The following is a 22,678-nucleotide window of genomic DNA, read 5'->3' on the forward strand; positions in this document are numbered from 1 at the left end:
TGTTTTTGTTTTTCAGCATGCTTCTAGTCCTTCCGATTGCAACATAAATCAGCGAGGTACAATATGGACAGAAGGTACCAATCTGAAAGGCAAATAAGACCAACTCTTCATGAACTGCTAATAAAACATCCAAGTTTCCAGGGGAATATCAGGAGCTAGGAGAGGAAAAGGAGCCAAGCTATGGTTCTGTGGTCTGATGGCTGTCAGCGAGGGATGGTCTTGCAAGTGCTTGTCCAAGCTCTGCAGGTTTGTCTGGGGAGCCAGCACAGATCAGACAAGATGTTTTCTGTCTCTGCTAAGCAGAGCTACGGATTTTGTGTGCTGAAGTTTATTAGGACAACTTTTTCCAACACAGTGGATTGTTTTTCTCAAGAAAAAAAAAAAAAAAAGGCTGCTGATGTTGCAGGGAGAAAATCAGCAAGCAGCTCCTGAGGGCTACTGGTTTTCAGGATGATTCCCAGTAGGAGGAACTGGTCAGCTTTGATGGCAGCTATCATTAGTTTAGGCACCAGGTGAAGGTAGGGAAGTGCAGATCCTCAAGGAGTAACGGGAGACTCTCCTACCCACCTGCTTTCTGCACACTTGCCAGTAATGCTAGCCAGGTCAAAGCTGGTGCCTTGTTCATGAAAACCTGTTGAAAATAAGTAGTTTTTTTAGAGGGCATTTCTTCACGCCCTCTGAAAAGCAGATCAGTCTGGACCTGTGTGGGAGTACAAGAAGTGCTGCACCCTGCAGAACAAGGGCATAAAGGAAGAGAAACAAGATAAAAATAGCTGAATATTGAAGGTCTATAGGAAGATTTAAAATACAGAAATGTGGGGATGAGCTGGAATTACAGAACTGAGTTTGGAGGAATGGGGTAAATTGAAGAGACACGATTTCTAGTGGGTTTTATGGGGGAAGAACACAGTGGAGCCCCCCTGAGGGGCATGCACCTGCCCCACACTCTGTGCCTGTCCTGCACAGCCCCACAGAGTTGTGACAGGCTCATCGGTGTGGACGGGGGCCCCATGGTACCACTGAGCACTCTGGAACTAGTGTGCTGAAATTCAGGAAGAAACATTTTTATCTCAGAGCAGCATGAGAGAGAGAAGATTTTTAATACTGTATAAGGCAAAATGAGACATTGCAGAGAGGGAGGGAAGCTGGAAGGAGTTGGTGCTCTCTGCTTGAAGAGATTTGTTTTGTGAAGTGTTCTCTGGTTTTGATTTAATGGTGGGTTGGCTCTTTCAAGCAGCTAGGCAGGGGAGGAGGGATGGGAATATGTTCCCAGACTTTGGCCACAAGTGTCCCAGTGTCCCAGGCATGACCTCTTCAGTGTTTATTTTTCTTTCTCTACAACTGACCCAGATGCTGAGACTTGAGACTCCAGCCCTCCTGGCCTCTTCTGGTACAGCATGTCATGGTCCCAGGGATAAGACTGGGTACAGTACCTGGAACTGTTTTTCTTTCAAGCATACTGTTCTGTCCATTTGCATTCCAGGAAGTCAAAACCCACGAGGAAAAGCCTGGGAGAGTACTGCCACCCAGCGGGGACGCAGGCAGAGATGTGAGCAGCCCGGGGACACTGCTTTTTTCACTCGTGTACCTCGCTAGAGAGAGGAGAAAGCCTTTCAGACCGAAGAGTAAAGCACACCATAACAGAACAAAGGGGAAGCTAGGTTTTGGTCTGCTTTATTAGAAAACAGCAACAACGAACGTTCGCTGGAACGAGGTTAGCGTTCGTTTAGCGTTCGTTTACATTTGCAGCCTGCATTGTCTCCTTCCGGGGATTGACAGCAAGGCTTGCAAATTGAGATGGATTTTTTTTTTTTTTTCATCACTCAGAACTGAAAACCTAACAAAGTGTCTTCAAGTGAACAAACAAACAAAACAGTTTTAACTTAAGCTGATGTGCCAATCACTAAGAAAAAGCACAGCTTTGGAGGAAACAGCATTGAGTTCTACCAAAGTTACAAACCTTTCATTCCAAAAAGCATCTTCTCTGTTTCACTAGTAGGTGCTGCAAATCCAACTAGTCACAATAAATAGTTGAATAAACTTCAGGGCCAAGCTGAGCCAGTTCAAGCATGTCTCAGGGCAGATGTGGCAGGGAAGTAAACTTCCCACCTTCGTATCACATTTCTTTGCCTGATGGGAGGTACTTTATTGGCAGAAGTAAACTACAGCTGGTCCCTTTCTTTTTTTCTGGAGGGAAGGAATTAAGATAATTTAAGGATGTACTGTACAGAGGAAATGCAAGGGCTGAGCATATATACAGATATTCCCCAGACGACCCTAGTGGCTGTATTGCCATCCATTGCTACCTACAGCTAAAAAACATCATCGTTGCAGTCTGTGCCACCGGGGCACTGAGGTATTGGGTTTCCGTGCAGTTTTCCTGCGGTCAGACAGAAACTGCCCCGGGCACAATCCTACGGATGTGTGTGTAAGACTTCCTGAGGGTAACGCTCCCGTGATGAGACACCCCCCGAGGCAGGACACACTCTTCAGTCAGCTTCTGAGTTTCAGGGTCCCAGCACAGCACTGTCGCAATAACTTCGTTCTTTTCATCTCGGCCCCCAGTGATAAACAGCTTGTTGTTGCAAGGAGAAATCCCACAACTGGCTCTCTCATGGGTGAACTGAGTCACGAGGCACCACGTATCTTCCTGGGGGCTGTACGAGTAGAGTGCTTTCATCGCCCCACCTGGAGAGGAAATGGATATCAGTTTGCACCAGCCATTCTTGTGAGAGATTTTAGCTAAACAGCCCACTTCTGCGAGGCTCCATTCCTGACATTTGTAAGAATGATTTACAGCCCAAAGCTAAGAAAAAACAAGGTCACAGGATACTTTATTGTTTTGACAGCCCGATTCACAGAAGGTCACTTATTGTTCACAAGGCTGTGGAATTTAAGGCCAGGACATGCAGCAGGACCACAGTGCACCCAGCAATGGACCTTTGTCATATCTGCTGTTTCAGCTAAGGACATGACTTTAGAAAAATACAAACTTGTCTAAAAGAGCTCAGATCATGAGGGACTGTGTGTGGTAAGCTGTCATGATTAGAAATGGATATGTGATTTCTGCACTGACTCCTCTAAAGGCAGTGTCCACCTTCCCATTAAACTACCTTCAGCCTGAATCTGGCTGTTTTCAGAAGCCCCTTCCTCTTTTTAGGGGTTTGTTAAACTAAGCTTGTACACTTCTTATGGGTAAGCTAAACAGAGAGTGACCTTCATTTTCTCCATGTTTTCCAGTCATTCTTGAAACGTTTTGTACCCCTTTCCCGATTTTACCAGGTCCTTTTCTTTTGAAAAAAAAAAAAAAAGTCAATGCTTCAGTACCCAAGAAAAGCTCTGGAAATTTATTTCCTCCTGAGAGTACTAACAGCTGAATGGTTCCTATTCTGAAATTTGCACAGACTGGGTGTGTTTTCTACTTCACCTGTATTGAGTAGGGCCAAGGAAACCTAGAAGCCATGGTCTTATTGATGAGTTATTGATGCTACGAAGCCTGGGATCCTACCTGTTGCCAAAGTAAGCATTTATCTGTTGTATTGTACTAAAAGTTGCTTTGGACAATACTAGTCCAGTACTGGAGGGATGGTCCAGCCACTGTGACACACATGCACACTATAGATCTGCCTTCAGCACACCACTTACTATTTGGTGATTCTCCTTCTCTATGCCAGCACTCAGCACCGTATTGATGACACTGTACGACACAAAATTTCTGCACCAAGGCTGAGAGAGGGGAAGGGAATTTTTCAGGGCTCAGGTTTTTGAAACAAATGGTCCTCATCCTTTTGGCAGGCATCATCTGGAGATGTGCACAGGCTCCTTCCTCCCTCCACAGTACAGCTCACCACTGTAATCCTGTCTTTGCTTCCAGTTCTGGTAGTTGACAGAGTTAGCCCCGGCCATGATCTAGTGAAGAGGTGGGCATCAGTGGCTTTGCTCCCAATAAGTGCTCCTAGTACTCATTTCCCTGCATAAATCCCATGTGCATTGGGCTGTGTAATGCTCCTGGGGAGGAGAGGGAGACACAACACAGCCACAAGCTCATGACCTTGCCTCTACACACCCACCTTTGGACGGCTTTAAGTTCTCTCTGAGCAATCTCCAGCTTTCCAAGATAGCTACCACGCTGTCAGGGGGTTTGACTTGGTGACTCCTCACTACTGTTTGTAAATGTACCAGATTCCCATCCTCGGTAAGCTTAGTGGGAGGTCATCTGACCGTTTGATTACACTCCATAGGGTTTGTGGGTAAAGCCAACACGCAGAAACAAGCCCTGGTGTGTCCGGACAAGACAGAACATTAATGTTCCACCTACCCACAACATAAATGTGATCACGGAAACTCGCAGCATTGATGCATTTGGCTTCTACTGGCATGGGAGCTTTCAGGCTCCACGTGTTGTTTGCAGGGTCGTAGCACTGAGTCTTGTCCGTCGCCAGCTTCCCGTTGGGTCCTCCCCCGATCACATAGAGCTTCTTCTTGTAGCTCGCTGCTGCAAAGGAGCTTACATTGACCATGAGGGGAGCAGCCTGTGTGACCATAACAAATGATTAGTGGCTGTTTTGATTTCAGGTTGTGAAACTGACACCTATAGGGTGACAGCCTGCTGAATATTAAGTCACACATCCTTTTTAAGGTGATCAGTAGGGTAATGAGAATAACATATATTTAAGAATAAGGGAGAAGTATTTTTTTTTTAAGACCATAAATCCCTTAATAAAAATATGCTGAGTTCAAAAGCTGTTATTAAAATTACATTGTCAGCAATTCAAAAGCTAGGAAATGTCAGAATTGCCCCAGATCTCTTTACATACTTCTGTACATCAAAAACAAACAAAAAGAAAACCCAAGAAAGTTTTTCATAGTGATCTTTGGTCTTTCTGCTTGAAGCTGCAATTGTTAGATTTCTCTGCAGTGCTTTGCATCATCTGAAAACTAGGATTTATCTTCTTTTATGATGCCTAATCTCACTAATTTCATGGATTATTGGCTGTCTAATACTCTGAGCATGTGAAGTAGTTAGAACTATTTTTTCTCCATCCTGTTTACCTTGAAACCTGCACTTTCAACACAAATGTGCAACCCATGGCATATATAATGCACAGGTTGATATATCACTTTTGTATCTTATATATCAGAGGGATAGTTTGGAACCTGTACTCTGGTTCATACATACTGTGTTCTTGCTTGGTGCTTGAAAAGCCAACTAAGAAAAGGAAAGTTAGGCATTAGATGTCTCACAATTTGTCAGGTAATCCTGTGATTTCTGGTTCCGGAAGGATGTCCATTTCTAGAGAGAAAATGGTTAGGGTGCTCACCAACCAGAAGAGTTTTAAAAGAACTATACTAGGTCTGTCTTCTTCAGTTTTATTTTTCGGTACCTTAAAGTTTTCTGATTCAGATGTTCCTAGTAAGTCAGAAGTTGTATGATGCAGTCTCTTACCTCTGACCAGCAGTTATGAAATGGATCGTATGCCTCCATGCTGTTGATTCTCTGCAGGCCATCAAACCCTCCAATGGCATACACTTTGCCACCCAACACAGCCATTTTGTGCCTCCACCGCCCAATATTCAGATACTCAATCTGTATCCATTTGTTGATGGAGGCGTTGTATTTCCAGACATCATGCTGTGTTTCTTTGCCACCTGCAGTGTACATGACACCATGACACATGTAAATATGATACCGTAGCTTGTATTTCCTCAAAATCTTCAGTATGTTTAAATTTTAATAAGGCTTGCTCATAAAGAAGTCATTGGTCCTTACTGTTAGCTTCTTAAGTTTCCTACACCACTGGCCTGGCCCTGTTACACAAGGAGAAAATTTCTTCATTTATAGTTTATTTGCTAGTGAAGGAAACTGAACAATTTCTGCAGCAAATATTCAGGAAATAGAAATCACTGTTCCTCACTTCCGTGCACCACAACCTTTTCTTTGCCACTTTGGCACTTCCATTTTAACACCGAGTGCAATGCCAACCGCACAGGGCATGGTAATATGCAGGAGATCTTTGTGCACTGCAGGGGCTCTGCAGGATGCCGAGAGCTGGCAAATAAGCAAACGTGCTTTAAATGAGATAGTGGCGACTGCTGCAGTCAGAAGTGCCAAATCCCTTGAAGGCAGGCCTGCTCTGGGGAATTGCCAGTTTGTGCAGGGCAGATCTACCCAGCCAGGCTAGTGCTTTATACGGTAAATGGAGAAGACCTGCCTGAACCCCCAGTCCATAGTAGTCCTGCATGAGTGTTAGAAGTTTCCCTAGTCAGCCTTGGGGCCATATGTCCGGGATCCCATTTTCATACCTCTCCTTCTGGTCTCTTTCTCTGCTGACATGGATTAATTTAATACTTGAAGATCAGAATTGGACCCTGTAAATTCATCCTAAAGCTGGCTTGCAAGTAAATCTTTCTCATTCTAAAGCAGAGAGTAATGTTTTAACCAGTTCTTTTGGTTACATATCATTTTAGATGTAATTGGAATACAAACAGAACTAGTTAAGCCCAAAACCCCATGAACAGATGAGTAGCTTGCTCTGTCATCAGATTAAATATTCGCTTCACTGATGAATATACTGAAAAGAGATTTCATATTCCATTGAGAAAGTGTCTGCCTTCATTGGTATTCTGTACAGCAGCCAGATCACTGCAAAGTGATGGGCTCATCTCGGGGCCAAATAGCAGATTGAATAGGAGATAATTAGCATGCTAGAAAGAGCCGTTTGTAATGCTTTTGTCTAAGTATTTTTCACATGTATGTGTCGAATTTTATTTGCACTCAAATAGCTCAAGTGGCTGAAGGGCCTGAATGCAGCATTCATGCGTACAATAGGGCTGAGAGGCTGCAGGTGTTCCCCTTACCACCCCTGAAATCCTCCATTTCCATGAGTTTGTGCTTCCCTGCACAGGCTGAAAGCTCTGGCAGGAGCCTGAGCTGGACCAGGGGGACGAATTTGCTGTACATCAGGGAGCGGGAAGAGATTTTTGAGAGAACTGGAGATTTATTTTGTTTCTGTTCTTTCTCTAGACCACAGTTCTTTCTAAGTTCAGGAAAAAATGTAGCTACATTAGTGAAAGTAACAGAATGGTGAGGACAGTACCTGGCATTTTTAGTTACACTTCACATGTTTCTATCCATCTAGTCAAACCATTCAAACTGCTCAGGGAAATAGTGATCTAAAAGTAGTAATGCATTGTGCAGAGGACTTTCCTATTGTTCAGAAGCTAAAAGAGCAGGGAAGACTCCAAACAATATACAGAGGGAAATGAGCTTGTGGGAGGGGAGATCATGTTAGGAACGATGTAAGTCAAATTAGAAAAGAACCAAGCCACAGGAGCTAGAAGAAAGCAAGCAGAGTGGAAGGAGACAGATGTTTAAAAGGGAACGAAGTGTGAATAATTTGGTTTAGCTGGAAGGATACTGCTGAGGACTTTGGCCCACCCTTTATTTGAATGGAAAGGCTGAAAAGCAGGTATAATAAAGAAAGAGGGAATGGAGGGAGAGAGGGAGGGAGTGAAAGACATGAGGCAATGCAGAGAAGGAGGACAGAGGACCTGTGAGACTGGCAACAGGAGGAAAGCCAGCTGATACTCACCGCAACGGGGGCTGTGTTAGCCTGGCCTGGAGGTAGCCTGGATAGAACATAAAGGAAAAGCGAAGAGTCACTGGAAAAGATGACAGGAATAGGAGAAAGCAAAAAGCCTGTGACCTTGAGAAAGAGGAACGGGTAAGAGATTAAAGGCAAATAGAAAAGAGACCTCAGCACTCAAGGGTGTGAAGGTGTGAGGGATGTTCCCTAGTCAGGGTGTTTGACTTAGGTTCCTCTCCAGAGCTAACCTTTAATACAGGGTCTGCCACCAAAGTAAGAAGAAACTCCCTGTGGCTGGCTGAAAGAAAAAAACTCCTTTATTCGTAAGTAGGGAAGGAATAGTCTAATTCTTATCTGAGGATAAAAATTGAATAAACTTTAAATTGGAATGAAGTAATAAAAATCTGGATTCCCAAAAGAGAAAAAGCAATGGAAAGTATTTGAATGAAGGCAAATCATACTTAAACAAAGCATTCATACTTTAGCCCTCCCTCCTCTATTCACACATCCTTTCTACTTTCCTGTTTTAAGCAAGAATAGCATTTGGTGGATGATTGTGCAGGAAAAGGTTTCCTACCCATGGAGGCACTGTTCTGTATTATGTTCTGTAATGTGACAATAATTAAACGATTGCTATCTTTTTTTTTTTTTTTTTTTCCTCTGGAAAGCAGATCAAGAACACCAAACTTGTTTTTGACAGACCATCAAAACGAGCTGTCAAACTGTAATGATTAACAAGCTTGAGTTTAACTTTTCTGATCATCAAAGTAAAAACTCCGTAGCTCCAAGATCAGCCTCTTACATGGAGCTCAACTGTAGCAGTGTGGGAAGGTAAACACACCTCCTGAAGCTCTCAGGATGAGGGCCTGTAAATGGACCCGTGCTGTGTGTCTGAACCACTGGGTTTCTAATAGTGCCTCTGGCAGGTGGGCTCTTCGAGAGTCCTGGACTGGACTGCTGAAGTGAGGCTGCAAAAGTGCTCCCAAAAGTGCAGTTTTCAGGTAGCAGCCAAGCAGTGGTGACAGTTCTCTGCAAATTCTGGACTTATCCTTGCGGAGTGAGTTAGATTCTGGCAGATTATTTCTATGCCTGCAGAGCGGCTAGTGGACTTCTTATAAGAAGATGCTGGAGCAAGCATTCTTCATTTGATGTCTGGTAAACAGGTTTCTGGGGACCTTTCTGTGGCCATGGTCACTGGGTGTTTAGGGTGCTGCACACAAGTAGACCTGCATATGGATGAGTATTGTTTGAAAAGGAATCCTGTGCTAAAACTCTTGCCAGGGTCAGGCAGTGTCCTCGTCCAGCCTGCTGAAAGCCAAAGTGTTAGCAATACCTGCAGTGCTTAATTCTTCTAAAGCAGCCTCAAGCATGCTCTCAATAAAAGCTGGAACTGATTGTGAGAACCGTGTGCGCCCCCCATCCACTCCCCAGGTCTTGTTCCTTACCCGATATGTAGACTTCATTTTTTAGCGTAATGCATGCAAACTCCACCCATTTTTTATTCTCATTGTCCGTCTCCTGCTCTGTGATTGGTAATTTGGCTACTTCCAGGCGGCTTCGCCTCAAGGGATCCAGGCAAGTCACTTCTGCTACAAATTTCTCATCTTTAGTACAGCCCCCTATGATCATAAACACCTCAGACTGGAACTCGTGCATCCTGGGCTTGGTTCTCTCTGTAATAATCTAAATGCAAGCAAAAATGCAAGTAAGACAAAGTGAGTACACAGGGCACTTACACCTACAATTACAGAAAGATCTGCTTACCTATTTTTCGATTACCTATTTTGCAAATCCTAACTGGCTTACAATCAGCCGAACCAGTTATCAAATGGTCTATGAGCTGAAAGCCTAGAAAACATCCCAGAAGCATTGCAATAGAGGTTGCTTTCAGGATTTCTCCAGCACTAGACTTGGTCATTTCTGATTACCTGCAAGGCTCCTTTCAGATCCCAGCACCCTCCTGGGAGCTCCCAGTGTGGCACCGAGAACCATTACAGTGAGAGCAGGAGTGACAAGGCTGCATGTGAGTAGCTGATGAGGAGGGGTTTCCTTGGGGCTGGCAGAGTGAGGACAAGGTAGAAGGAGGGCCACAGGGTTTGTGCCTGCCTTGGGGAGCCTGGAGAGAGCAAGACTGCTGGGAGTGCTAGCAATTAAACTAGAAATGTTAGAAATTAAACACTCATTATTTGTCCTGAAGACATACGTTAAAGTGTCAAAGCAGTAGTAATTCTCTAATGTATTTAAAAAAAAAAAATGTTTCTTTGTTTATAAGCTTTAATTGTAAGCCAAAACATGAAGATTTACGTAAAACCAGCACCAGATTCTGAAACGTGGTTAGTTGTAATTTACTGCCTGTTGGCTCACTCCATCAAACTAGATCTTTGTTTCAGAGACCCTGGAAAAAGTCACCTCCCAGGTAGATGTTCACCAGGAGCAAAGAATGCAGGGGGTGCTTGGAAACTTCTGCTCTGCTTGGAGGAAATACTTGCAGGCAAGTGCAGATGAGTGTGTTACTGTGTCCCAAGGTATGCCAGCTCTGTGCTTGCTGAAGGACAGAAGGAATAATTGCCTTCATCCCCCTCAGTAATTCATAATGGAAGAAATGTGGTCTCAAAGGCAAGGGGAACACATAAAGCTGTTCCTCTGCTTCTGCCATGTAACGGGGCATCTGCCAACCTGCAGACCCTCGAAGTGTGCTGGGAGAGCACTGCTGGTGAGAATCAAGTTGCAATTGTTCCCTTCTGCATGCCCCAGAGAAGCAGACCATGAACCCCAGGTTAAACACTGTGGCAAAAAGCAGCATTCTTACAGTTTTAAACTACTTGTAATATGTTTCTATAAAATGGGATAATGTATCTATATTTACAAAGATTATTTACACAGACATAGACCTTTTATTCTCCCTATGCTTAACAAACCATTAGGCAAGTTTTTTTAGACATCTCAGACCTTTCTGGCTTTCATAATTCTCTTTTTAAGCCATCTGTCACCATTTCCAGGCGTTAGCCTCAGGCAGGATAGCTGGCAGGACTGCCTCTTACCACAGCTGCCCCTTTGAAGGTGAGTGTAATGAGTGTTCAGCCCTGAGCAACACTTCTTTTATCTGTCCCGCACCGACCTGAGGCACCGCTGGCACTGAAGAGCAGGCCCCAGTCTGTGGGCGCGTGAGGCAATGCCTCCTTGGGGAGTTCCCACCAGGCCAGCCGGCCTTCCCCTGCGTGGCTGGGAACCGTCTAACCCAGCCACCAGCACCCAGCTCACCCTTGGCCTTCTTCCCCTCCAGTGGCTCACACCCACTGCTATTGATGGATCCACAACACCTTCCCTGAGGCCTCCTACCTTCTTCTGGCTCTCTGACTGGGGAGGCACACACATTTCCTCACACTCTCACATGCCTTTGCTCCGGTTATGAAATCCAACCTCTGGTTGCTCTCCCCTCTACCCCACATTTTGGTCCAGGAGATATGACTGATACCTAAGTTTCCAGAGAGGATGGGCAGTTGAGGAACTGGAGATTTACCACAGCCTCACTTGAGCAGGCAGGACAGAACTCAACTGGATGTCAGGATGAGCCTGTCTCTCTGAATGTGGAGAGCTGTGAAGTGAGGAAGATGGACACATCTCTCCTCTGGGGAGAGACCATCCTCCTCCCCTCCTTCTGAAAGGTTTCTGCCCATGTGTAATAGATGGAGGTGTTCTATACTCAGATGTGAAAGGGTCATTACAACTTGTGACAGAGTTTAGTGTGGAAATTATTTTTCCTTTCTTGGGATTGAAATATTAGCTAAGGTGGTGAGGTGTGAGGAGCAGCATAATTTGCTTTGCGTTTTCACTAGGGAAGTCATCTGGGTTTTTTGTTCAGCTCCTCAAGTCTGTATGAAGGTTTGAGCCCAGATGTTCACAAACAGGAAACTGTATGCTTTGATATTAAAACAGGCTACCAAAAGCTTCCATGCTTTCTAAATCGTCAGGATAACTGGTGAGGCCAACCTTGACTTCTCAGTAGTACCAATTAGTGAAAGGTCAGTGTGAATACCTTTTTTTCTGCTGCATAGTAGTGCTTCCTTCCCATGGGATTTTTGAGCAGAAGCATGAGGCATTTCAAAGGAGCAGCAAATACCTTCCTTTTTACTCACCTCATTGCCTGACAGATGGTACATTCTTGCTTCCTGGAGCAAAGGAAAGACGTCTGGACACTGTCTAATGAGTTGATCAGCTTCAACAGTCTCAACAAAATACCAAGGGTCCAAAAGAGGCAGACGGACATTCTCCAGCACATAGGGCAAGAGAGGAAACCTTTCCGACTCCTTGTAACGTACCCAGCTCATTACGGTTTCAAACACCTGTGCTTCTTCTGTGACATAAAGGTCGTCACTCTTCAGTGTGCTGCAGAGGACATCGGCTGGGAGCTCCAGGAACTCCTCATAGTGCAGGACCTGGGTGAAATTCTGGATGATGTAGTTCTGCACTTGTTGTTTCAGGCTGCTCAGGGAGTGGGCATCAGCCAGCCTCAGGATGCCGACGCAGTTGTCTGGCTGAAGGGCTTCGGTGAGAAAACTGGCACAAGCATCTACCATGCGAAGGAACTGTGGACAGAAAAAGCATACGTAGCACAGAGCAGTTACTTGTACGGCTACAGCACAGGGGAGCTTAGCAGCTCTGCACCAACCATGCACAGTACAGCAAGGAGCTGGGAGAGACAAGAAACCAGTAATCCAAGGACAAGGTGTGTCCAAGAATCTGCAGTCTGAAATAAAATTTTCCTCTTCCTGCTGTTTTGGTTTTGTTTTTCCTCTGCATCCATATTGCTCCTTCTTGCTGGACACAGACAACCTGTGACAGTCATGAGTTCAAACTGTTTCACAAAAGTAAAAGTATTTCTACCATTCTTCCCTCCATGAGATCTGAAAGCAGTAACAACCATGGAGTTACAAAGCACAGATAAGATCCTCAGGGTTCAGATGTGCTTACCCTCCTTCATCTTGAATGACAGCTCAGATCAAACAGAAGAGACTCTGGTTTTGGAGTGCAGGTGGCTCCAAACACTGTCTGCATTGATCCTCCCACCATCCAAACTTTGAGTGTGTCTGAGGCCTTGCAAGGGTGGTGGAAAATGAGTGCTGAGGTGTGCAAGGTTTGGACCAAAGCTTTGCCCTCCCCAGAGCCATGCTGTTCTGCTGGGGGATGTGGCAGCAAGAGATTCAACACCAGCAAATTTTTGAGTTGCTGGACAGCCAGGGATTTCTGGCTAAGGTGTGTTGTGGGGGAGACCTTTGGACATCTTAGTGATCTTTGTTTTCCTTCAAAAAACATAGATGTGCCTTCTTAACCAGAGTCGTCTTAATCAAAGAATTTCCCATGTTTGTGTTTTATAGGGCATCAAAACTATCGTCATTAATTTGCTTGGCACAACAGCCCCACCTGAGGATCCCAAATGTGCAGATCCTGGAGCATCAGTGGGGCGTTTGCCGTGAACTACAAAGTGAGCTGGGTTGCTGGTGATTATTCAGGAATTGGGAACCTGTTTTGTGTAGGAAGGTTATAAGTTTTTGTCCTGGGCTTTCCTTTGCCTCTGTGGTTTTGGATGTGGACAGGACATCAGTATTTTGTATTGGTTTTGGCAGTGAGCAGTGCAAATAGTAACATCCAGAAAGATGGGTCAGGACCATTGCTGTGCATTTCTGCCCATGCCTTTTGGGTCCTTTTTCCATCCAACGTCATCAAGCAGACCGTTTTAACTCATTCTGTCCCACGGGGGAAAGTTGCACAACAGTAATTCAAGGGGAAAGAGGAAGTGAAACAAAGGAAATGCACTTTTGAGCACTATTTAGATTTGTTTCAGTAATTAGGGTAGAATCTTCTAGACCCACAACGTTGTGTTGACACATTTAGACTGTTTACCAGAGCTGAGCGATCGCAGACGCTGGGCGCAGACTACCTGGTTCCTGTTTTACATTTAGATGTGGTCAAGAGTTTAGAGAAATGCAACTGACTGATGAACGAAGCTACGCATGGTCTCAGAATATGTTGCTGCCATATTGTTGAACACGCCAGCAGCACGCCACAGGACCGCAGCAGAGCTCGGCAGCCCCTCAGTGCTGGCTATGCTCACGTTGGCTGTTCTCTGGGCTAGCAAGAGGCCCGTGCTAAGAAACCACCAGTGCATTTCCCTGAGGACCTGGAAGGATTTTACCAACACCGGGCAGTTCCCAGCCCTGAGGAAGGTTAAGCATTAGCTCTTTCAAAGTTGGCAGTAATGAGATGCAAGAACAAAAATAGGTGGGATTTGCCAAGGTCACCCGTGAAGTCATTCACGAGTCTGGGAACAGACCCTAGTGTGACGTTGACACCATATGGCCCAGCCATGGTACAGTGCTCTGATTACTGACACATGACTTGTTCAGAGCAATACTCATCAGGTGACACCGGAGGTTTTCTCCCAGGCAGTGCTGGTGTAACAGCCACGTAGGCACCTCTGAGCGCCCCGGGTCACTGCACGTGCAGCCAGACAAATGAGGAACTGCGAGGCGTGGGTGTGAGAAACGGCCCCTGCCAGGAGCTTAGCCTGAGACCAGGAGTGTATCAAGTTAGGACTTCCCCCGGCTGCTGCACCTCACCTCCGTGCTGCTCTGTCTCCCCATGCAGAGACAAAACTCCCCCCAAAAGTCCCCCAAACATTTGCTTTCCTTATGCTTCTGGCACTCAACATTTCCATCATTTTCTCCCGTGAGTATCCCTCCTCATGTGACCTGGGCATTTTAAAAGCCTCTTTGAAAGTTCTCTTCCCTGAGAACAGTTTCCCCAGTAATGGGGTCCTTCTTTTAATACATTTTTGAATGCAGATTCTTACTTGCTGGAGACATCCCATATGCTTGCTTGATCTCCACTTGGCCTTCTCTCTGAATAATAAAACCTTGTGCTCCCAATTTAAGTCCTTGCTTGTCCCAGCGTTGATCCAGCCCTTCTAGTGTAAGCAGTGCCAGTAGCCCTGCCCCTGCTCTGACCCCCAGAAAGGCAGGAGAGTGGTGGCTGAAAGCCCACGTTCATAATCCTGCTGTGTGCAGCATGCTCTGGGGTCAGCTCCTGCACCCTGCAGCTGCTCTGTCCCCGCACGCCCTGTCTCGTCACTGACACCTGCATCCCCCAGGGGCCCAGGGCAGGGAGCAAAGGGACACAGTGACCCTTGCAGGGCAGCTCTCTGGGGACTGGCAGCCTTCTGAGCCCTTTCTCCCGTGAGCCAGCACTGCCGAGGAGCCCTTCACTGGCAAAGCAGGCCTTCTGGTCTGGTGCTGTGCAGCAGCTCAGTGTAACTACCTCAGCCCAGCCACAACCACCCTCGCTGTTCACTGCTACGTGGCTACAAGGAGCTCCTCAGATAACTGCCAAGGAGGAGCAGGAGCCTACTTTCTTCCCACAACCTCTTCGTTTCCAGCAATGCAGCTCAGGTGCCCGCCTCACACACGCCATGCTGAGGCAGCGGGGTAGGAGACAGGCGCCGGGGGCCATGAGGAAGGGAGGCAGGTGTGAGGGTTGTTGTGGACTTTCATCAGATCGAACAGCCCAGAGAAGCAGCTGAGATGCTGGCACTGAAGGTGAGCAGGTGAGCTGTGCTGCTTGCTGCTCTGCACGGCAGCGGGCACCGCGTGGGGCTGAGGTGGTACCAGCCAGGGCAGATGCAGTGGCAGGACAGACACAGCAGAGGAGGCGGCTGCCAATGTGAGTTCACACATTGCAACTGTGCTCTAGGTGGAAACATTCCTCGGGGTCACTTCAGGGTGAGGCTTAGCTGTTCGGCTGCTCCCTGCTCGAAACCCTTCACCTCTTTACCCCAGAAGGCAATGTGTGTGCACAGAGCACACTGACGGTGTGGCCTCCTGCCCGCCGCACAGCCTGCCACCTCTCCCTGCTGTCAGTTTTGGCTGCGTCTGGCTAAAAGTTATTAGAAGGGCCTAAGAGAAGACATAATTATGTAAAACTATTTCCTGTAGGAAACCAGGCAAATATAGTTTCTAGAGAAAAGTGGAGTGTCTCTATTGGAACCTCGAGAGCTGGGCAAGTTACTCCTTTTCTGGTTCTCGGTCAAGTCACGGAGATCGAAGAGAAGCACTGCCAAAAACTGTTACTAGTTGGGTAAAAAAGTTCTGTTTGGAAATCAGTTTTGTCACATCATTAAGTGGAAAGGAAATAAATCTCTCTCTTCCCCAGTTACAATAAATTGAAGCATTAATCTTTTGAGCTGCTAATATATTGAAACAAAACATTTGACTCTTTTTTTTTTTTTTTCTTCAGCATAAATCGGAGAAGCAAACTGGCAAATGCTCATAGTTACTAAATCTTTTTTACACAAAACACATTTTCAGCCAAAAACCTCACCCTTCTTTAATGTGAGGCTTTGAGGCCTTATAAATCACAGTATCCAAGACAGTTGCATTAAGGCTTGGAATCACTGCTTTCAGTAAAACATTCCTAGTTTTCCAGGTTTTTGTAGTTTGCTTTTCTTCCTCATGGCACTCATGATTTTACCATTACTATTACACTGGTTAATAGTTTTCTTAAAGCACCAGCTCTGGCAATCAAATTTAGTCATAATTTTCAAGAAAAATAGGGTAAAGAGAAGAAAAAACGTAAGTGTATGCTCTCAATAGTTACAGGGAAAAAAGAAAAAGAAAAAGAAAAAGAAAAAGAAAAAGAAAAAGAAAAAGAAAAAGAAAAAGAAAAAGAAAAAGAAAAAGGAAAAGGAAAAGGAAAAGGAAAAGGAAAAGGAAAAGGAAAAGGAAAAGGAAAAGGAAAAGGAAAAGGAAAAGGAAAAGGAAAAGGAAAAGGAAAAGGAAAAGGAAAAGGAAAAGGAAAAGGAAAAGGAAAAGGAAAAAGAAAAGGAAAAAGAAAAAGAAAAGGAAAAAGAAGAGCCTGAGGAATGATCCTAAGGAAAAAAGGTTCAGAAAAATAAATAAATACATACATACATAAATAAATGAACAATAAAAAACTTAGGAAAGTGTCCTGAAAATGAGCCAAAAACAATCTCTGAGTGCTGCCAGTTTGCAGTATTGGTCTGCTGCTGAAAACTTCAACAAGCTACTGTACTCCTGCCCCAGGCACCATTAAAGCTGCACCACCTTTTCCTTGCTACCTTAGGGAGCACCTTGAGATAACTTGCCCTTCTCTCCCCACACCAAGCGCCACAGGTCATTTACCCCAAAGGCCACAGGCTCATCTCGGAGTAATATGTGCCATGTGTGTAAGATTCAAGAATCCTAAGTGCATAATGAACCCTGGTGACTATGGAGTCGGGTGTTCTGACCTTCCTGGAGGCACAGACCGGACACGCATACACACATTGGCACTTGGCAGGTTATGCTGGTTGCAATGGGTTAGCAATTTGCAGCTTGGTACCATGGACTGCAATTTGCTAGACCTCACAGGTGATTTACAGGACACGTGAATTCCTCGTGGATCAAAGGCTGAGTGAGGCTGTGCAAGTCTGACTTCCCACCAGTCCCCAGCCAGGATTAAAACCCTTTACATCACGAGTCCTACAAAGGAGGATGCTGATGTTATCTGGTGAGCCTAGGTGATGGAGAGGGATGAAGCTGGCTTCCTGCTCCACTGACTTGGCTGGGCTGGGCAGCAACCAGCCTTTGTGGGGCCCTGCAGAGCTGCAGCCCTGGCCTGCTGCATGGCGAGCACCCACGGGGGCAGCTCCCGCAGGCAGAGCCCAGCCGGCTGCCTGTTTGTGCACCCCAGACCAAGGATGGGACAGCCAATTTTTACCCCAGTGTAGGTGCCTATGAAGGCAAAAGCCCCTGGAAGGCATGAAATCGGAGAAGCATGCAGTGTTGTAACTGGGTATGGCATGGTGTTGCCAGAGTGACAGGACTGGAATAGTGCATTGGGATTATCTGTACCTGAAAGAGGCTGGCGGCTTCCAAAACTTTCTGTACATTTTGCTTTGTGATGAGCATTTTGCTGGTGTAGGTATAGTCCAAGAGTATATTCATGGTTTCTGCATCAACTCCTTTGAGTATAATCTTCTCTTCGTATTTCTCTCTTAAATCATTACAGAACATGGCCCTGGAAAGAAAGACATTTGTCTTACTGCAGCCCAGACAGGATGAGGCATTCTGAAAACATTTGATTAGATAGATTTCAAAACAAAATACTCTGATTGCTTCATATTCTATGCAATTAGCCCTATAGCAAAGTAATAAGGAAAATCCTTTTGTTGTCTTCATATCTTTTTACTCATTTGATAAGGTGCACACAAATTGTTGATACCCCAGAGCTGGACTTTGCAGCAGACCTGGAGCTCCGTGGCAGCAAAAGGCAGCCCTGGGAAGTGCTCTGTATCTGGGCTGATGCTGCACAGCGGATGTGCCCACACCGATGTCTCATCTACTGGACTCTTACAGATGCCCTCACATTTCTAGTACAGGCACAGTTCATTAAGCCCAAGCCTCCAAGCCACTGGCATTCTCCATACTTCATTAACCCGTAGCACGTGTATTTTATAACCCTGGCAAGGTCAACACCCCGGGGCTTCAGAGATGCAAACTGCTGCTCAGACTGAAGCCTGAGGTCCAGGCCAGATCTGCGTGTCTGACAGCCTCACCTCTCAGCTTCCCGACTTATCTCTGACCCCATTAATACCAGGGATAGGCCAGGAGGGAATGACTTAGTGATTTGCTTCTAATTAAGAGGCTGACTTTTTCCTCTGCTAAATTTTGGGAGCTTCTGGTAGGACTGCAGAGTCAGTACCTCTGGCCCAGAGGAGCGTCTAGATAACCATGAATAGGAACCAGTGTTAGCCTGAAAGCCCAGTGTTTTCATGCATAGTGGTAACACCTCTCCTTCGATGGCTAATGCTGAATTGGAAAGGCAACAGACACATACCAGTTTGACACTAGTCAGATTTTTCATGCGAGATATAATAAGAAGATTCTCTAAGAGCTATTTAAATCCTCCTTGCCTTGTGGAAGATGCAAGGCAAACACAACTTCATCTGCATTTTCAATCCATAGTTCTAAGTGTTTCTTGCAATGCTTTTGATTTTATTTACCAGGTCGATCAGTCCAGTCTTGCTCACTGCATTCAGGGTGAGATTTCACATCACTTGGAACCTGGCTCAACAGATGAGAAGCACATGAGCCCTCTTGTATCTGCACTGGGGAAACCAGGCAGAGCTGAAGTGTAATTAGTGGTGTTCTTTGCACTGCATGCCCTTCTTTGTTAGTCACATAAAATGTTGACAGGACACTGCAACCCGGGAGATGTCTGGAGGTCAAAGGTCTTCTTGGAAAAGTGGTCCTGGGTTTACAGCAAGCGAGCTGTCTGACTGACACATCTTACAGGAGCCCAAATGTTAACAGGTTTTCTTGCAAAGCAGTTAGGCAGGTGATTGGCAAATGGATGGAAGGTATCAACTGCTCTGCTCTAATTGCTCCCCACCCCTCGTCTCAGAAGAGATCTTATAGCAAGAGAAATACTGGTGTATAAGGCTGCATTTTGGTAAAGAGACCTATCTTTTGAGCAGAATAGTTGGGGAGAGAAGTTAGTTGCAAAAGGTGTTCAGCCAAAAGTCTCATTTTCCTTTCACTCATCTCAGCTCACAAGAGATTTTTGGGGCACTGCCTCCAATCCATGGCCGGTTGCTGTTACCCCTGAAGTCTGTGTGTTTGAAAAGCACGAAAACAAAATGCTCCTTAACCTCAGTGGGCGCAAGAGTGGGCTCCTCTTCAGCTTGTCCCACTTGTGGTGGTGTTGAGTGTTGTGTGTAAGTCAGGGGCATGGAGGCAAGTGGCTATTGGAAGACAAAAGCACTTGGTGCCCACTTCACCAGGGGAATGGGATTTCAGTGTGGAAAGGGAGCTTTGTACAAAACTGCTCCTTCAATTGCTCGGAGCTGACAGGCACCAGAAACTTTGTCTGAACAAGAAATGGGCTGTCAGAGGGTGCAGGTGCTGTCTGCTCTTGTTCCTTTTATCTCTTAAACTGGTGGCTCCCATCTTGTATTGAATCTTCTCTGTCAGGGAGGGAAGGCAAAGCTTTCACTTCTGTTCCCCAAAGCGGGAGTGCTTGGTAGCTGTCAGCTGGGGATAGCCATCAGTACTGCCTGCGAGCACCTTCACCCTGTGAGCTGACGGGGGGAAAGACCCTGACACCATGCTTCTGGGGACAAACGTGCTGCCTCTGGTCTTCTTGGTTTGCCTGTGCTTACCCGGAGAGGTTTGTCATTATTTTCTCCAAGGCTCTAAACCCTTCAGATGTGGCTACCAATTTTGTCTGTTTCCGTGGTTCCCGTTCCCTGTGTAATTCTAAGCTAGGCCTTTGAACCAATGTTTATTTTAAGAAAGGCATATCTGAAGTGAGGAGCTCAGGGCCAAATTTAGATGCCTAAAAATGGGTAAACTAACAAAAAAAAAAAAAAAAAAAAAAAAAAAAAACAGGGAGAAAGGGAGAAATCTCAATGAAATAAATTAAGGGTTACAGTTCGTGAAGCGCATTTTAAGCATCCACCCATGCTGGAATGCTTGCGCTTGGAATTATGAATCTGACTTTAAACAACTGTGCTGGAGGTTGAGGATGCTCTGGAAAATATTGCTCCAGCCCCTCCTAGCCCTGTTCTCCCACTGCCTTGGGTGATGCAGGAGGGAAGAGCACCTACTCCACCGTGGCCAGCTGGGGCTGCTCTTCTCTGCTTTGGTACCTTCGCACGGGAGAAGTGAGAGAGTTAATTCTTTTATGTTCACAGATGCAGGATATGTCAGAAATACTAGCCTACCTGCTCTCAAGAAGTGCTGAAGGAAGAAGTAGAAGTTGTTAACTTTGTTTAACTGTGCTTATATCAGCTGCTATGCATTGCTTACGTTACGGCACCCAACGGTCAGGAAGGGGGTTGTGTAATACACTGCTGCAGGGGACAGCCCATGGCAAACAGGGTCCCTTTGTTTTGCTCCTGTGCATGGTTCTTACAGGCCCTATAATTGCATGGTAAGGGCTCACAGGAATGGTGTGGTTCAAGAGTTTCTTTCTTTCAGCCCATGCAGCTCCCGGTGAATGATGGCACAATGAACAAGCCGCTTTGTGAGGCGCAGAACCACTGAAGTTCAGTCCCCTACAGACTTCTGTCCTCCTTTCCCCCTCCATAGGAACCTCAGCTTCCCCTCCTCAAGTCCTCCATTCTCTCTCATTACTCTGCTCGCAGGCATTTCGCTACCCCATATCTGACTGAGCAAACGCAGCGTGTGCCTTGGTTACTTCCAAGCACCCAAGTGGTGGCTGGCCCAGATGCAGTGCTGGTTGCACAGCTGAGCACCACGGGGGCCCAGCCCCAGCATCCCACCTCACCTCACTGCTGATTTCCATCAGACGTGGGGGAAATTCACAGTTTTAAGATTTCTGCCCCTTTGCCAAGTTTGGTCAAAAGTTACCCGAAGACTTATGACAAAAGGCACTGACAGACAGGCAGACAACATGCTATAAGGAGTCCTAGCTCCCCAGGAAGCCAGACCAAGCACTAACAACCAGGGGGGCAATCCCTGCACACATGTGCGAGTGCAATGAGATGGGATGGCCCATCCCATGGGCTGAATGCAAAGTTGACTGACAGTAGATAGCAGAAAACTGTCTTGGCTGTTTTTAACTGTTGAGGTCCCTTCTGATTGCAACACCTTTCCAAGAGACCTTTTTCCAATTGCCATTTTTCAAAGTAAAATTGTCATTCTTACTTTAAGCTGTGCATCTGCTGTCCTTCCTGCATACAGTGCTGGTAAGACATATGTGGGCATCTCTGCTTTTAGTTGCATATTTTCACATATATCCATAGTTTTCACACTATATCTGTAGTCCATCTGCAGAAATAACACCTATCACCATATATTCACAGACACCATCTCTGTTATGAGATGACAAAACCAGAACTGTTCTTCCAGGCGGTGCCAGCACAGCTTACTAAATCCATTAAAATTAGCTTTCTGCTCATGTCACAAGTGGTCACAGGTTCTTTTTTTGCATGTTTCCTCTGTAGCTCTTCAGTCATCTGACCACTTCAGCGGTAAAAAAAAAAAAAAAAAAAAATCCCAGCCATGCAAATGTGATTGTCTAAACGATAGTGGAAAATCTGTGTTAAAACTGATACCAAGTCCCTCTGTGTGTCTAAAATTTGTTCTTGCTTAGATATGCTGTAGTAGCGAAAGAATGCATAATTCAGGATGACCAGGAAAAGGAGGTGAAATGGTAAAATTGCTTTCAAGTTGATATTTTCCATTGCAGCTGATTTTCAGTAACACTAGGAAAAGTGAAAAATTCCAACTCTTTCTTCCTCAACGATTTTATGTGACATGTATTTTTCCCACAGAACGATATCACAGTATTACAACACCACGTCTATCACAGTGAAAATACAATCTGAACAAAAATTCCTCTTCGTTTGGGTCTCAAAAGGATAATATAAGGGGACTATGGTTCCAGATATTTGGTTAAAACACCATCTTCCACTTGTCTGCCAACCATTCATTTCTCTACATTCCTCAAGCAGACGTGTTGGGTGCTGGTACCAGAACCCCAGCAAATCCAGTTTCACACCTGCCTTTTTTAAGTCTTTAACTTTAAAAAGAGCCAAAAGGTATCAGGAACCACAAACTTTCTCAAAGCTGCAGAGCTTACTGCCCAGTTTACCCTCCTTGGAGATCTACAGTTCAAACGTAAGACACAAATTAAGTTTCTCGGTTTGGTTCTTAACATGCCTTACCTGAAATAATTGCTTGCTGCGGCCAGGACCACTCGGTGACAAGAGAATTCCCTGCTGTCCACACACAGAATGACGTCTGTGAGGGAGTTTTCAAGCCGAAGGTTCTCCAGGCCGTTCTGGAGCACCAGGGAGAGTCCTGTATCGTCAAACTTGACCTTTTCACCATTCGAGACTTCCACCAGGTCCCCCATTTTCGTAGCACACTCATTGTCCAAAGCGAGCGCGGGCTCCTCAGAGCTCTTCTCCAGCGTGTCGCCCATTTTCTGGCCAGCACCGGCGCATTCTGCTGGGGCTTCGATCTAAAAAGAGTCGCTGAGCTTCAGACGAGTCACACTGCAGAAGTTAG

General features: G+C 45.7%; 1 protein-coding gene across 2 annotated transcripts; it reads right to left on the minus strand.

The window, feature by feature from the left end:
• Nucleotides 1–634: 634 nt before the first annotated feature.
• KLHL6 (kelch like family member 6) lies at nucleotides 635–22,670 on the minus strand. 2 transcript variants are annotated; one of them, XR_014318112.1, is made up of 8 exons: nucleotides 22,333–22,670; nucleotides 17,492–17,657; nucleotides 11,723–12,172; nucleotides 9,032–9,269; nucleotides 5,447–5,649; nucleotides 4,319–4,532; nucleotides 1,961–2,688; nucleotides 635–1,592 (listed from the first exon to the last, which is right to left on the minus strand). XR_014318112.1 is itself a non-coding variant. In XM_082767135.1 (7 exons), exons 1-7 carry the CDS (start codon nucleotides 22,590–22,592, stop codon nucleotides 2,387–2,389), a joined length of 1,833 nt encoding a protein of 610 aa, XP_082623261.1. In that variant the 5' UTR covers nucleotides 22,593–22,670; the 3' UTR covers nucleotides 1,639–2,386. The 2 variants fall into 2 exon arrangements, 1 of the variants encoding a protein (XP_082623261.1); XM_082767135.1 differs by lacking the exon at nucleotides 635–1,592 and having other exon boundaries at nucleotides 1,639–2,688.
• Nucleotides 22,671–22,678: the final 8 nt, after the last annotated feature.

This window comes from Aythya marila (genome assembly GCF_965140915.1).
Source record: "Aythya marila genome assembly, chromosome: 9".
Classification (NCBI taxonomy): Eukaryota; Metazoa; Chordata; class Aves; order Anseriformes; family Anatidae; genus Aythya; species Aythya marila.

What these genes read in the sequence shown, in the direction of transcription:
- KLHL6 (XM_082767135.1), bottom strand. Translation starts at nt 22,592, where the DNA reads ATGGGCGACACGCTGGAGAAGAGCTCTGAGGAGCCCGCGCTCGCTTTG. An exon ending in GCAGCAAGCAATTATTTCAG is followed by an intron (nt 17,658 to 22,332) that starts GTAAGGCATGTT and finishes CTTTCTTTCCAG; the next exon opens with GGCCATGTTCTGTAATGATT. An exon ending in TGATCACATTTATGTTGTGG is followed by an intron (nt 2,689 to 4,318) that starts GTAGGTGGAACA and finishes TTTCCTCTCCAG; the next exon opens with GTGGGGCGATGAAAGCACTC.